Here is a 16,587-nt window from a genome sequence, read left to right on the forward strand (position 1 = left end):
ATGAATTTACAATGTAAATAGTCATGAACATAAAGGAAACGCATTGAATGAGAAGGTGTGTCCAAACTTTTGGCCTGTACTGTATATGCTGCCTAGAACCGGCCTTGTTGAGCGGTCTCCGTTTTTGACGGACCAGTCAAAAACGGAAGCACACGTGACTGAATCATCTTGATCGTCAACTACTCCAACGTGTCTCTGGAGTAAAAAAAAAAAAAAAAAAAAAAAAAACGCGCATGCGCAGAAGTGCTTTTGATTTGCTGGCAGCCAGCTTAGCTGTTTCTAAGCAACTGCGCCACTCGGTGGACAAAGAGACGCTGACCTGTCAGTGTCACAATTAAATACACATGTCATGAGTTTATTTCGGAAAAATGCTAAAATGTGAGACAGGCGGCGGTTACAGCGAAGCGCGTGATAAGTACTTGGACTAATGTTTAGCCGTTAGCGGGAGATAATGTGATGTGTGTGTTGCTAACAGCTATCGTTAGGTTGCTAGCTAGCAACAACATGAAGTGGTTGCGTTAAGGAAGAAAAACGCCAAATCATTTTCTTATTTTAGTCCGTGCTAGCCGCTCAGGCTCCATTCTACTAGCTGGGACCAAAACAATGAGCTCCACTGCAGCGACAAGATCCTCCGGACCGCCGGGGCAGCAGGCAGCAGCCAGCCGGGATGGAGGCTCCGGGAGCCCGGGGCAGCGGGTCCAGAAGCTGGTGGCGGTGCCCGGATCCGACCCGGGCCGCTTTAACGACCTGCTGCTGCTCCGGCCTGATCCAGACGGTCAGGCTGCTACGGAGCAGAAGGAGAAGAGCAGCAACAGGCATGTCATGTTCTTCCATGGGGACATTCAGGTGAGTGTGACGGAGGATGACGTCACCCTGTTAAAATAATCACCTAACTCATTTTTTTCAAGTTTTGCAGGAAACACAAAAAACAGGATGGGTTCTTTTTTTTTTTTGAACAATTTGTTTATTGAAATTTCAAAACAAATTCCAACATTTCAGCGTCAGTACAAATGACAATGGGTGTTAACCCCCCCCTCCCCCCCTCAGCCTTCCCATGGACAAGAGTGGGAAGAAACAGGTAGAACAGTAATGAGTATAATAACAAAAATATCCAAATAAATAAAATAGAATACTGTAAGATTAAAAAAAAAAAAAAAAAAAAAAGTTATAACAAATAAATAAATACATATCATAGTAGTAGTAATAGTAATAATAACAATAATAATAATGATAATAATAATAGTAATGGGATGATAATAAGAAAGTGAGAATGGTAACAACACCAGCAATGAAAGTAATGATAAAAAAAATATATATATATATTTATAAAATAAATAAAAAAGATTAACAAAAATAAAGTACCAGTAAAACAAACAAACAAACCAAACAAAACAAAAAACATAGAAGGAGCACTATGAAAAAGGATGGGTTCTGATGCCTATGAATGTGGCAAATTGTCAAAGAAGTGATGATATTAAAGGGGTAAAATCACATGATCTGATCAACTGAGGATGGAGGTGATGAGAAGATGATTTAGGCAAAAAAAAAAAAAAAAGACAAAAAAATACTTAGGCGACTATTTTAACAGTGTGACGATATTATGGAAACATTTGGTTTGTGGCTCTGTTTGTAGTCAACAGAAAGATGCTGAGTAAAAGCCAAAAAAAAAAGAAAAAAAGGATCAGACCCTCAAAGTAAGGAGATTATGGATTATAGGATTTTGAGATGTATTATGGTCACTCCATGTCATGTTGCATTATGCAGCAGTAAAACAAAACTTTCAGACTTGCTTCTAGTTTCGCATGTCAGCAGTGGTGGAAAGTACATTTACTCAAGTACTGTAATTAAGTACAAATTTGAGCTACGTGTACTTTACTGTATTTCCATTTTATGTTACTTTTTACTTCTACTCCACTACATTTTGAGGCAAATATTGTACTTTTTATTCCACTGCATTTAGCTGACTGCTTTATTTTTTCAGTTTGAGATTTCATATGAAAAACCAGATCAATTTAAAATGATTACATATTTTTACAATTTAAACCACATAACAGTATTAAGTATGTAAAAATGTAAGTATGTAAAATCAACCCTACCTTGAAGACAGTAATATAGTGCTTACATAAATGCATCAATAATAATAATAATCTAATAATATATTTAGAATATATTAAACAATCTGAGTGGGTCCAATCTGCATAAGGAGTACATTTGATACTTTAATTACATTTTGATGCTTTTGATCAAATAGTAATATAGGGCTGCTTGATTATGGCAATCATGATTGATGATTTTGTTCAATATTGACATCACAATTATCTAAAACGATTACTAAATTACTTTGGAAATATAATTATAAGAAGAAAAATAAGAGTAGATTTTCTTGAACTTTAAATATAACTCAACTTCAAATATTTTTAAAATATATTAAAAAAGAAGAGATTAATAGAATAGATATTATAGAAAATTAAATAAAAATAATATTGATAAAAATAAATGGTTAAGTATTTTGTAATGTGAGGACTTCTACAAACTCCTGCATTTATATTCAATATATGAAAATAAGATTAAAAAATAAACAATAATTATTAACAATCAAAGTTATTCAGGTCAAATATGTTGTAGTGCAATGCCTCAACCTACTGAAAACAACCTAACATATATTCAACATATTCCAGTTAGTAACTCTGCAAAAACAGGCCAAAGTACAAGCTGTACCTGCTGTAAAAAAAAATGGTGCGCTAGATTTATAATACAAGACAAAAGGAGAGCATCTTTGTGAAACAGAATGCAGCAAAATATTTGTTTTATCTCTTATCTTCTTTTCATAATCGTTGTAAGTCGTTGTAATTGCCCAGTTCTAGAATGGTCATGTGTTTTTCAGATGTAAAAAGTCTTTATAGGTTGTGCCACCTGATGTATGTCAGGGAAGGTTATCAGCAGACTGAGTCCCTCAGGTTTTACTGCTTCATAAAAACATCTCACTAAACCTGAAGCAATGCCCTTTAAACAGAGTATGTTCTTCATTCTGCACAAATAATAAACTTAACTGCCACAAATGTTAAACTCCAAAATCACACAAGAGCTTGAAATCAGTGTGTCTGAGAGAAGGCAGGTATTTGACCCTGTCACACTTGGCTGCTCTTTGCTACACTGATATCAAGTGAAGTTTATTTATACTGTATGGGAGAGAGTGTCGAGCTCTAATGAGTAAGATGGTAATGCTCTCAAAGTTATGATAATGTCTTTCTAGCTTATATCCCCACATTTTCTTCCTTTATGTGTGTGTTACAAAGTTTAACTGCAAAACTCTTGGAAGTGACCGTTCATCCTTATGAAGTTAAAGAGAACACCTTTAATGTATATACAGTACAGGCCAAAAGTTTTAGAACACTCCAACTTTTCCAGAATTTTATTGAAAATGATGCAGTTTAATGTCTCAGTGTACTCTGAAATTAATGCATGTAACAAATAAACAATTGAAGTTAAAAAAGAAATCAGAGAATCAGTTTAGAAAGGAAAATGTATTCTAAACTGTTGACTCATCAAAGTAGCACCTTAACAGATAGAACAGCTGAACACACTCAATGGAAATCAAATATTCTTCAGAAAGTTCTTCCCAACTCTGTTGCAGAAGTTCCCTTAAATGTGGAGCAACTTGTAGGTTGTAAGTGATCAAGAAAAGTTGGGACACCTGTAGGAATTGATAGCAACTTAGCAACCTCCGTTGCTGCAGAACTGCTTTAAGTTTTTAACCCATTTCTTGTTCACTGAAAAAGGCCTTTTTGTATAATTCTGAAATGCATTACATTACATTATTTTTCAGTTTTGGTTAAGCTTACCTTTTTTTATTTACCTCTGGCAGTTCACCACTTACCTTTGTACCCTTTCAAGCTGTTCATTGGACTTGAAATTGTGGTGTTCTAAAACTTTTGACCGGTAGTGTACATCAGGGGTGTGTCATATCGTATCGTTCACGATAATATCGATGTTTTTTTATGGTTAAAAAAATGCATATCATGGTATTGGCAACGTTCCTACTTCTTGATGTAGTGGCGTAAGGCTAACAATTAAAGTTGTTTTAATCACAAAAAGCTACTTACTCTGTCGCTAAACACATGCAGCTTTCAAAATAAGAGCACGGTGTGTTAACAGAATCCACCACAGAACTTACAAGAAGACTGTCAAAATAAGATGCCTTAAATAAAACATACAAGAACCTTTATTCTCCTTTACAAAATGTCATTAAAATATGCCCCCGAAACCCCTAAATGGTTATTTTTTATTATTTGCTCATACTCAAGAGTCAAGAGTAAACATTTTTGTATTTGGCAACTGTTGAGATTTGCACTTCACACTACATTTTAGATTTTTATTTATTTATACAGACTAAAAAAATAACACTTTCTATATCTTTTTAAGTATTTCGTAATCGTGAAGAATAATAGTTATCGCAAAAATAGCCTGAAATATTGTGATATTCTTTTAGGGCCATATCGCCCAGCCCTAATATACATCCCATTTTTCAAAAAACTAGAAAGACACATTTATTTACATTAATATCAAAGTATTACTGTTACGTCCCCTCTTTGATTTGATAAAGAGAGCAACACAACAACCAGAAGATATGCAGGAGTCAAAGTGAAGTATTAATTAAATGAATTCAAGTTTTATTTCTAACAGTGCTTCAATGAAAATGTGCAACAAAGTCAAGTCAAGTCAAAGTTTATTTATAGAGCACATTTAAAAACAACCTCAGTTGACCAGAGTGCTGTACAGTTATTAAAATAGAATAAATCATACACAAATAGGTATAAATAAAAACAATGAAAACAATAAAATACTAAAAACAGTAAAAACAATAAAATAAAATAGAATAAAATAGTAATAAAAACTCAATCCAAAACAGTGTTAGAGATAAAAAGACAAAGGTTCACCAAAGGGCGAGATGAATGGGAAGAGGTGGTGGTGCCAAATAATTGAAATTAAGAGAAACCTGCTTTTAATCACTTGAATTTTAGAAGGAAAGAAACTCTTAAAAAAGACTGAAGATGTTTGCAGAAATGATTCATTTGTTTCTCTGGCAGACAAAAGGTTCCATGGTGAGAGTCTGACTGAAAACGTCACACACACATCAGTCTCCGTTTGTCACACTTGATTAGTTCCATCAGCAGCATCTCCTCAGTCTGCTGTCAGTCTGTGACTGTATGAACCTCAACACAATGACCTCATTCACTATATTTACATGGAAACATCACGGCGACGGCATCCTGCGCATACAAACGTCTCCTGACAAATACCAGCACACTGTGGGAATATTAACACTTGCCTGCTAAATTGCCTAATGAATTGCAAATGAAGACAATGAATAGATGGATCGGGCTCTAGAATAGCTGCAGTAAATGAGGGAAGTTCTTGAATTCTCGAAAGCAATTAGGAAGGAAAACAAATGGGTGATGTTTAATCTTTTACTCCTCTGGATTTTTTTTGTACACTTGATTAGCAAGTGTCCATGTACTAAAAAAAATAAATGAAAATACCTCTGGTGAAACTGTTTTGCATAATCTGACAGCTGCAGCTATTATGCATTTGGCACAGGCTGGACAGACACAAACATGTCCAACCTATTCGGAAAAGCTGTTTACTCAGAATAGCACACATGTTCAGGGACTCTTTGATTCTCTGTTGGTCAGCTCTGCAGATTCATCACATACACACACACACACACACACACACACACACACACACTGAAGTCTCGGAGGAAACATTAAAATGTGCTCTTTTGATCCCATCCAGAAAAACTTTGGCTTTAAGTGCTCTGCTCTTCCAAACACATTAAAAAGCATCAACTTCCCCTGCTGTCATGGGCACATTAACGGTGTTAAAGGACAAAATGACCATTTTGGACACTTTGCACTTCACTGGTGATGCTGAATTTCTAGACCACTCAAAGGATTCCAAAAGGAGTCCAAAAGATTTAGGATGTTGTCTAAACCTGTGTGTTTGTTGAAATTCTGGATTCTGAATTTGATATATTCTGCTTTAACCCATTGAAGCCTGGAAAGCGGATACGTCGTTTTGTAGTATTTGTATAAGCTCTCAAATACTTTTTGAATTTCTATTCTTCTATTCTATTTCTATTATTTAGTAGATGCGTTGACACTTGTGTTGAATTTCCAGAAAAACTTCAGGTTTTAGGGGGTTATTTTAAAATCGCCCAGAGGTTTTACAGGAAGTTTTAGGCGTCAATGGGTTAATAAACGTTTTACACAATGTCCTAACTTCTTGACTGAGGTTGTATATGGTTATGTTTCATTAAGAATATTTCTACTGGACAGTCTATAAGACGTCATCAGCAACATTATATACCGTAATACACATGAATGCTTTCGGGAAAAAGCAAAGAACCATGTCTCAGTTGCAACAAGCACTTCGATTTCCCGTAATACTCTTCACTGTGGAAGGCTGGACAGCAGCTGTCAATAATGAAATACATTAAAAACACTGGCACTAAATGTTGCACTATTATTGTAATTGTTATGTGCCAAGCAAAGCCAGAGGGTTGGCTGTGTGTGTGTGTGTGTGTGTGTGTGTGTGTGTTTCTGCCTCAAGATGGCTTAGAAATAAATACATGTGTGGCACTAACCAATCTTATTTAAAGTTCTCCAGCAGACAAAACACAGAAACACACACAGAGCCAACCACTCCTCTGTTAGAACCAATAACACGGCAAAGTTTATGTTCATACACTTCATCTTGTACTGTATACGTTAAAACTAAACTTTTAAACTTAACTAAAACTAACTAAAATGATAGTGAAAATGTCCTTAGTTTTCGTCTTTGTCAACTTTTTTCATACATAATTCAGTATTTCTATTTCAACATGCAGGGACACATGGTAAATATGTTTACTGAGACTGGGATGTCTACACTCCAACCAAAATACAAAACACCCAGAACTGTAAGAGTTAATAACCTTATTGAGGCTAAGATGGATAAACCAAAGGAAATGAAGGCACATACCCATTACAAAAAACTAAAACTAACACTAAAACTAATAAAAACTAAACTAAAACTAAGCATTTTCAAAAAATAAAAACTAAACTAAAACTAGCAAACTCACTCTTAAAACTAACTAAAACTAACTGAATTTGAAAACAAAAATTCACAACGAAATTAAAACTAAAACTAATGAAAAATCCAAAACTATTATAACCTTGATACTCACACAAGCAGATGCAGACCAAAAATGGGTATTGTATATGATGGATTTCATGTTGTTCCAGTATATAAAAGTGATGCAGCTTTGAACAACCTCTTTGTGTGTTGTCTCTGTTTGTGTAGAACTTCCAGGAGGAGATGGCTCTGCAGCCTGAAGGATCCCAGTGGCTCTCCTGGAGTCTGGAGCAGGTCGCCCTCACTCTGGGCCGTCGTTTTCCTGAGCGCCATGTCTGGGTGGTCAGAGCCTCCCGCATGTATCTCCACAAGTTCAGCTGCTACCAGAACTTTGTGGAGAGCAACATGTTCGGAGCACCAGAGCACTCGCCTGACTTTGGAGCGTTTCGCCACCTCAGGTTTCTCTCTTTTTCTTTTTTATAGCCAACATTTAGCATCTGGTTATTGCCTCAGCTTTTACTAAAGCCAGCATTAACATATTTATCTCACTTATGTCAGCCCAACTCAGGAACATTGACTCACTCCCTCATTTTAAATCACAACTCAAAACACATCTGTTTAAAACTGCTTATTCCCTCTGATCACAATTACCCTGTCCAATCTATCTTTTGTATTGTATTGTTATTAATTTTGTGCATTTTATTGGATTTTATTGCTGAATCTTTTCTATCTTTTTTGTACGGTGTCCTTGAGTGCCAAGAAAGGCGCCTTCAAATAAAATGTATTATTATTATTATTATTATTATTATGCCACTGCCTTTGTAATTTATATGCACAGATTGCAAACACAGAAAAGCTGCACATTGGTCCTAACTGGACTTTTATTTTTTTACCGACTGAGGCCCCGTTCACACGAGGACGCTCGCGGGTGAAAACGACAAAATATTTTAGCGGAAGTGCCTTTCGTTTAGACGGTGATGGCGTTTTGGGGGCTTAAAGACGCAAAAATCTGAAACCACCTTCCAAAGTGGAAAAGTTAAATCCGCTCCTCCGTAGCGTGTCGTCTACACTGACAAGACACAAAACTCTGATCTGATCTGCTCACGTCACGTATGTGTTTACGTCACATACATGCTCCAGTACAGGAAAATAAACAAACGTGGGATTATTTCCATGCGTCGGACCTTCAAGCTGCTCTGGCAGCTCTAATAAACTTACAGGAGTCTTTCCACCAAATGTACAGGATATGTACAGATAGTATTAGTGAACAGAGAAGGATCTGGAATTACCTCTATCACATTTTGGATGCAGCAATTCGTCGGAGGCGAGCCAGACGGCTGTGAACGAGACCTGGGAGATCTAGTGATGGTGGAGAACTTTGTGGAAGGAGTAGCTGATGAAAATGTGTGGCGTGAAAACTTCTGCATGCCCAAAGATGCTCTTATCGCTTTAAGTGATGCCGCCTGGCTGCATACAATCGAATTTCACACACTTTTGCGTCACCGTATGCAGCAGATTTCCTCCCGAAAATGCTCGTCTAAACGAGGAATAAAAAGTGAAGACGCAACGCCACTTTTGCGTCTTCTGTTCAGACCGTCCTCGTGTAAACGGAGCCTGAGAACCATCAAAGAGGATACCTGCTAAAATGACTAGAAAGTACAACTACAACTAGAATTGGCAGCAAAATGATTGTATTGTTAGTTTTACACTTAGTGTGTCATCCTGAGTCTGAGTCTGAACACCTCTCTGTGTGCAGGGCCCTGCTGAGCCACGGCATGGAGCGAGCCAACCTACCGAACCCCATCCAGCCACACGGAGGCGCTGACAGCATCCCCTCAGGGTTCTCACTGACGCTGGTGGGCTTCAGCAAAGGCTGCGTGGTGCTGAACCAGATGGCGTACGAGCTAGCCGGGGCCCGCGCAGACCCACAGATGTCGCACTTCGTTAAGCGCATCTCGGACATGTACTGGCTGGACGGTGGGCACCCGGGAGGCAGCGAGACCTGGGTGACCAACAAGCAGGTTCTGAAGGAACTCGCTTCCAGCGGCGTGTCGATTCACGCCCACGTGACCCCGTACGAGGTGTGCGACCCGATGCGGGCCTGGGTGGGCCGAGAGCACGGACACTTCATCAAGACCCTGGAGGAGTTCGGGGCCTGTCCAAGTAAAAAGCTGCATTTTGAGGATGAGCCCGCCTCCATTGAGAACCACTTCAGGGTCATCCAAGAGTTTTGAGTTTGGTCAAAACTTGTTGTGAGCACTTGTATGCAGATAGAGTGTCTTATTTGCTGGTGTTACCTCATTTTCTGTGATTTAAGGGCTCAGACTTCAGAGCATGTGACAGATGCTGGTGTGTTGTAGCTTCTACTGTTAAATGCAGACCGGGAGCCTTTCCCTGCTCTCTGTGGCCCTTAGTGGGAATATACAGGTAAGAAAATGGTCTTCCTTCTTTTTTCTTCAGGCTGAATATTAGAAATAGATTTCTCTCAACCGATACTGATAACGAAAGGATAACCAGTACCTTCACATTTTTGTTCATAACCTATATATACAAAAATGTGAAATTATTGGTTCATACCCTGAAGTTTATGCACACCACACCTGAGCTTAAGAAAGGTGGGTAATTGAATATTCCATAGCTTTGACTTTACAAATCTACCTGACGTCATTATTGTTAACAACAAAAGAAAACAACAATTCTGACTCATTAAATATTAAATTATTTTTCTCATGAAAGTACATCAAGAAATCCATACAATACATTAAACAAGCATACTCTGGCTTTTACAGAGCATTTGGCCTAAGAATTGAAATTAATTATTTGACATAGTTTGTCAAATTAGACATGTTTATGTATTTAACACTCGTTGATACCGTTGATAAGCCACTAGGGTTGGGCAAATTGTTAAAAATGACCTAGCAACCAGTGACTCTATCATGTGCTGCCGGAGCTCTGATGACTTTTCTTTAGAGGCAGACCACTAAATTAGCAAAATAAAAGAGCAAGAATTGGCCCCAGAAATTGTAAGTTGTACTCTGCCAATCACCAATATATACAGGGCACTCAGAAATTATTCAGACCATTTTTTCACATTTTGTTATGTTGCAGCCTTATGCTAAAATCATTAAAATTATTTTTCCCCTCATCAATCTACACTCAATACACCATAATGACAGAATGTTTCCTTATCTATTAAAAAAGAAAAAACTGAAATATCACATTGACATATGTATTCAGAGCCTTTACTCAGTAAATGGTTAAAGCACCTTTACCGTGTTTCCACTAGGGGCAAAAGTGGCCACCGGGAAAGTCTCTGGCCACGCCCTCTCAAAAGTCAGCTCACTCTGTGGGTCTCCACTACAAGTTAGCCCCCAGAGGGATTTACGAGACTCCGGAGGTGACGTTTGGTTTTCGCCGTCGCTAACTGTGCACGATGTCAGCAGCTGAAAGCAGCATGGCTAATTATGCACAGAGTCTCCGCTGACCATAAACATCGTGATCGTGAATTAACCAGCATCGCTAACTGTGCAATCCTGAGTGTCTGGTGCTTGTTATAAACCAACAGAGATCGCTAAGTGAACACCTCCTGTAGCAGCAGCACATACACACTGTACTGCTACAGAGCTAACTGTAGCTAACTGCTGCTAGCAGCGGAGAAGGGGAGTCGCTGGATTTCTCTCAGTCACTTTCTTGAAAAATAGTCGCTAAGTGGGTCTGAAAAGTCCCTAAATTTAGCAACAGTGCTAAGTTGGGAACACTGCTTCGTTGGCCTTTACTAATGGCGTGTGTTGTTGTCGTGTAGAGTACCACCTCACATCCCGCTTAGTAGGTCACATCCCTTTTAGCGATCTATCCAATCAGCAACCAGGCTTTTTTCAGGGGAGAAAAAAGACCCTGCTCTTCAACAGGGACGAAAAAAGTCCAGACAACAGCCCACTCCAGACTGCTCGTATTCAAATTAGGGGCGTTTCGGCGAGTGAGACCAGACCCGCCTCATTCCGGGTATTGCCCGGTAGTGGAAACAGCCCTTTTGGCAGCAATTACAGCATCGAGTCTTTTTGGGTATGACGGGACAACCTTTGCACACCTGGGTTTGGGGTTTCTCCGCCATTCTCCTCTGCAGATCCTCAGGTTGGATGGGGACCATCAGTGCACTGCCACGTTCAGGTCTCTCCAGGGATGTTGAATCAGGTTCAAGTCAGGTATCTGGCTGGGCCACTCAAGGACCTCCACAGAGTTGTCCCTAAGCCACTCCTGTGCTGTCTTGTCTGTCAGCTTTCACTCAAGCCTGACCATTCGCCCATTCCCTGCTTATGAGTAGTGCCTGGTTTTCACCAGACATGACGCAGTTAAATGGTAAATGGACCTGCACTTATATATCGCTTTTCTAGTCGATTTGCGACCACTCAAAGCGCTTTACACTACAGACTGCGCTCATTCACCCTTTCACACACACATTCATACTGGTGACAGAGGCTACCCTAAATGGTGCCACCTGCCACCATTGGGAATTCATTCATCACACACCGATGACACAGCATCGGGAGCAATTTGGGGTTCAGTATCTTACTCAAGGATACTTCGACATGTAGGCTGCGACGGTCAGGGATCGAACCACCAACCCTTCGGTTGGGGGCCAACCAACTCTACCAACTGAGCCACAGCCGCATCTTTAAGGACAAAACCACTGCACTGAACTAAAGTTGACACATAATGAGGCAGCTGTGGCTTTATAAGAAAGATGGAGCAACCAAAAACATTTTGTTTGGTTAATTTGATCTGAGTTGAGGCCAAACAGTTCAATCTCACTTTCATCAAACACGATAATCTTGTTTTCTCGTTCCTTTAGGTCCTTTTATTGCAAACTCAAAGCAGGCTTTCTTGTGTTTTTCACTGAGGAGAGACTTCTGTCTGGCTACTCTGCCAGAAAGCCCAGGTCGGTGGAGTGTTGGTTGGTTGGATGGTTTTCCTTCTGGAAGTTTCTCCTCCACACAGGATCTCAAGAGCTCGGCCAGAGTGACCGTCAGGTTCTTGGTCACCTTGGTTACCAAGGCCCTCCTCCCCTCAGTTTGGCCAGGTGGCCAGCTCTAGAGAGAGTCCTGGTTGTTCCACATTTCTTCTATTTAACAATTATGGAGGCTGCTGTGCTCTCGGGGAATCTCAATGTAGCAGATTTTTTTATAGCCTGTCCTAGATCTGTGCCTGGACACAATCATGTCTCTGAGCTCTGCAGGCAGTTCCTTTGACCTCATGGCTTGGATTTTAGCTCTGATATGCATTGTCTTCTCTCAGCACCTTTATATAGACAGGTGTGTATCCAAATGATGTCCAACCAATTGTAATCGCCACAGGTGGACTCCAATCAAGGTGGAGGAACATCTCAAAGGTGATTATTACCCCCTTTCGACCAAAGCAGTTTTAGGGCTGTTAAGAGCCGGAGCTAGTGCTGGTTCGCAGTTGGTTCAATTTGCTAACGTTAGCATGCTACCGATCAGCCGCTGACGTTAGCACGCTAGCTAGATAGTTCACGTTTTAGCTGATGTCTCTCAGCACCAAGTTGGTCTTGTTTGTCGGATAACCCAGCCCCCGACGGAACCCTTCAAGACCAGCAAAGAGTTGGTGCCTCTGTGGAACCAGTTTTCCCAGAAACTGTCCTGTGACAGATTTTTTGGCCTTTGCCTTTGGGCCGCCTGGTTTAGCTGTAGTTCTCCTTTTTTGTGAGTTGTACTCTTTGTACGTGTTTCTCTCTTGTGGCTTTGGTCGAAAAGGGGTACAAGAGAAAAGACACCTGAGCTTAAGTTCAAATGTCATAACAAAGGGTCTGAATATTGATGTCAATATTTCAGTTTTTCCCCTTTTATTAAATTATATATGTTTTTATTAAAATTCTGTTTCTGCTTTGCCATTATGGTTTATTGAGTGTAGATTGATGAGGAGAAACAATTTATTCAAACGACTTTAGCATAAAGCAACATGACAAAATGTGAAAAAGTGAAGTGGTCTGAATAATAGCCATCACCACTTACTGTTTCAAGAGTGTGTAAATGCTGTACTTGTTAAGTTAATCCAAGCAAATTGGCTTATTGTTATAATAAATAATCAAATAATAATAATAAATGTTAATGGAAATTGTATTATCAGTACCAATATATATTGTGCACTCTACAAAATGTAGCTCAAGCTTTAATTGCTTCAGAGCTGTCAATTTAGGAACATGAATGATTTATGTTGCTTTATGCTTCTGAGGAAATTTCTCTAGTGTTTCAGATTAAGTGCAACTTGTTTTAACTTATTTTAATTCCCGCCATGATTTTTAAATTGAACGTAAAGTATGTAAGGTTGAAGCAGAGCTTTGTCTTCATACCTGCACTTGTTGAGCTACTTTTAGACATGTGAATGTGTGAATGTCAGGTTCAGACTTCACCAGTTGGTTTCTCAGTAGAGATTCTTGATTGTATTCAAATGTTGAATTACTAGTGATGTCCAAATTAAGCATCATGAACCATTAGTTGTATTTTTTGACCCCACTAGATGGCGCTATATTTTTTAAGTAAATAGCTCAAAGAATGACAATTCAGTGTGCCTTCAACCCTTTGCTGAACAGAGAGCGCCATCTAGTGGGCTCAGAAAATAAAGAAAACGGTTAATGAATCTTCTTTTGGCCATCACTACCAATTACTTTGTCATGAAGCTAAAAAAAAAAAGTATCTGTTGTTATCCCTTTAGTTTCTGTTTGCCCAGAAATAATTTGCCTGATCTTTTTTCTTTTTAAATGTCACACAGCAGCATTATTTGGGGATAAAAAGAACAGTTGATAAAATCTCACCTCATGGATGGATTGATGGAGTTTAAAGCAACTCTATTTAGTGAAAAAGATCATGTGATATGACTGAAAGCTCCTGGACAGCTAATAAATGGACCATGAGGTGAGATGTTGTCAACTGTTGTTTTCAGGGTTAAGAATGAGATGTTAAACTGCTTATTATAACATTCTTTGACACTTTATTTTTGTTGTTGCTATGACATACATGATACGTTATTGCATATCACATTTAAAAATATTACCAGAGCATGTAAACTGACTTTGAATAAAACAAAACTCGGTAACGCTTTATATTAACCCATTGACGCCTAAAACTTCCTGTAAAACCTCTGGGCGATTTTAAAATCAGCCCCTAAAACCTGAAGTTTTTCTGGAAATTCAACAGAAGTGTCAACAGATAGAAATGAAATTCAAAAAGTATTTGAGAGCTTATACAAATACTACAAAATGACGTATCCGCTTTCCAGGCTTCAATGGGTTAAGGTCCTTGTAATAACCATTAATTAACAAGTAATAAGGCCCTTGTAAGTCCTTACAAGATGCTTATTAACATTATTGTGTGTTTATAAGCTTATATAAGTGTTAATAATGGCATTACAAACACCCATGACCCACCCATTATATCTTTGCAATGCCTTAATTAATCTTATTTTGTTTGCTTATTGATATTAAAATATACTTTATTGCTCATCTATTATAAGTTAACTATGCGTTTTGCAACTACAGGATCTAAAGCGAGAACAATGCCTTATTACTTGTTAATTAATGGTTATTAAGGACCTTATTATAAAGCGTTACCCCAAACTCTTTCCAGTTTTGTCTTGACAGCATACCAAATTATCTTAGAAACGAGGTTCAGTTTTTGTCAGTGAAATACACACTTTTTGTGGGAATGTGGCAGCATGTGTATTAATTTTCTGTATGATGTATTCCAGTCTGTGTGGTCTCTATGTAAAGCTTACAGAGCATCTTTGCACTATGCTGACGGCTGCACCTTATTCTGCCGAATGTAACTTCAAATCATTCCATTCTGTTTACTATTTGTTGAATGCTATGCTGTTTAAAACCTACAGATGCGTTTATTAAATGTGCTGAGCGAGTGCACAACCAAGATAACCTGAATCATTTTGAATGATTTGCTTTCTCATTGGTAAACATTGTCACCATGTTACTTTATTCTGTTAACTGTAAGCCGCTGATGAAGAGAATGAAACATGTTTGTGGAGTTTGTTTCAGCTCTGTTGAATCTACAGAAGAGGACCAGGTAGGAGAAAAAAATAAAGCATTAAGTTTGAGGAAAAAAATCGAAATGAAGAGAAAAAAAATCGAAATACGTTGAGAAAAAAGTCAAAATACAATGTTGAGAATAAAGTTGAAATACAAGTGAAAATATGAATATAATATATATACTATAATACAATATACAGGTGCGTCTCTATAAATTAGAATATCATAGAAAAATGTATTTTTGTCAGTTATTAATTTCAAAAAGTGGAAATAACACATTATATAGATCCATTACACAGAATGAAACATTTCATGTCTTCATTTAATTTCTTCTTATTATAATGATTATGGCTTACATTTAATGAAGACCTAAAATTCAGTGTCTCAAAGAAAATGTAATATTACAAAAGATTTTAAAAAGTATGTTTAATATGGCCTCTGAAAAGTATGTCATATATATGCAGTCAATGCATGGTTGGGGCTAATTGACTTACTTTAACTACTGGAAATGGACTTTTCCATCATAATACAGTAGTGTTTAAAACAATAGCAGTCCAATGTGACTAACCAGATTAATCCAGGATTTTAGTATATTTTTTATTGCTACATGGCAAACATTCTCAGAAAACCAACAAGACCCAGCATTCATGATATGCAGCTCTTAAGGCTGTGTAATTAGGCAATAAATTGAAAGGGGTGTGTTAAAAAAATAGCAAGATATTGAGTGTAGGGGGATTTTAGTTTTGCTGCACCCTTAATTATTGTAGTTATTGCTCATTTTATGAGATTTAAAAAAAAAAATCAGGTTGTAGCTTGCAGTCTAACTGTTGGAATAGAAAACATTGTTACTTTGATGACTTATTGATAATAATCTGTGATTATCTTTCCAATTTTACAGAACACAAAGTTTACTATATTCTTGTCATTTTGACTTCATTCTCAAACTGCATAATGAAAAAAACAACCCTGTAGCACCCTATAATGTAATAATTTCCTGATAATGTAAAAACCCCTGAAAATGTAACAAAATTTGCACTTAACTCGATCAAAAATGTAATAAAACCCAATAATGTAATAACTTAATACCATATCCTGACTGATACTGTAAGAACATTTTATTACATTTTCAGGGGGTTTTCTTTCCAAAACTGATCATGTAATACTTGACAGATAATGTAATATATATGTTCATTTTCAGTCCAGAGTTCTACATTTTGTATTTTGAGAATCTAAGAATGTTATATACACCGGATTTGAAAAAACAAAGACTATTGGGTTACATTGCAGAACCATACAGCTATATGGACATGTGCAAATTGTATTGCATTTTCAGATATCATTACATTATCAGGAAATTATTACATTACAGGGTGCTACAAACCCTCCTCTCATTATTTTTTTCATACCTGTCCCCAAGTCCT

At 37.9% G+C, this 16,587-nt stretch overlaps 1 protein-coding gene across 1 annotated transcript; it reads left to right on the top strand.

Moving 5' to 3' along the window:
• The first annotated feature begins 230 nt into the window (after positions 1-230).
• c10h2orf69 (chromosome 10 C2orf69 homolog) lies at positions 231-15,197 on the top strand. The gene is made up of 3 exons (XM_059343280.1): positions 231-846; positions 7,345-7,574; positions 8,873-15,197. Exons 1-3 carry the CDS (start codon positions 604-606, stop codon positions 9,348-9,350), a joined length of 951 nt encoding a protein of 316 aa, XP_059199263.1. The 5' UTR covers positions 231-603; the 3' UTR covers positions 9,351-15,197.
• The last annotated feature ends 1,390 nt before the right edge of the window (positions 15,198-16,587 follow it).

Source organism: Centropristis striata, chromosome 10 (genome assembly GCF_030273125.1).
Source record: "Centropristis striata isolate RG_2023a ecotype Rhode Island chromosome 10, C.striata_1.0, whole genome shotgun sequence".
In the NCBI taxonomy this organism is placed as follows: Eukaryota; Metazoa; Chordata; class Actinopteri; order Perciformes; family Serranidae; genus Centropristis; species Centropristis striata.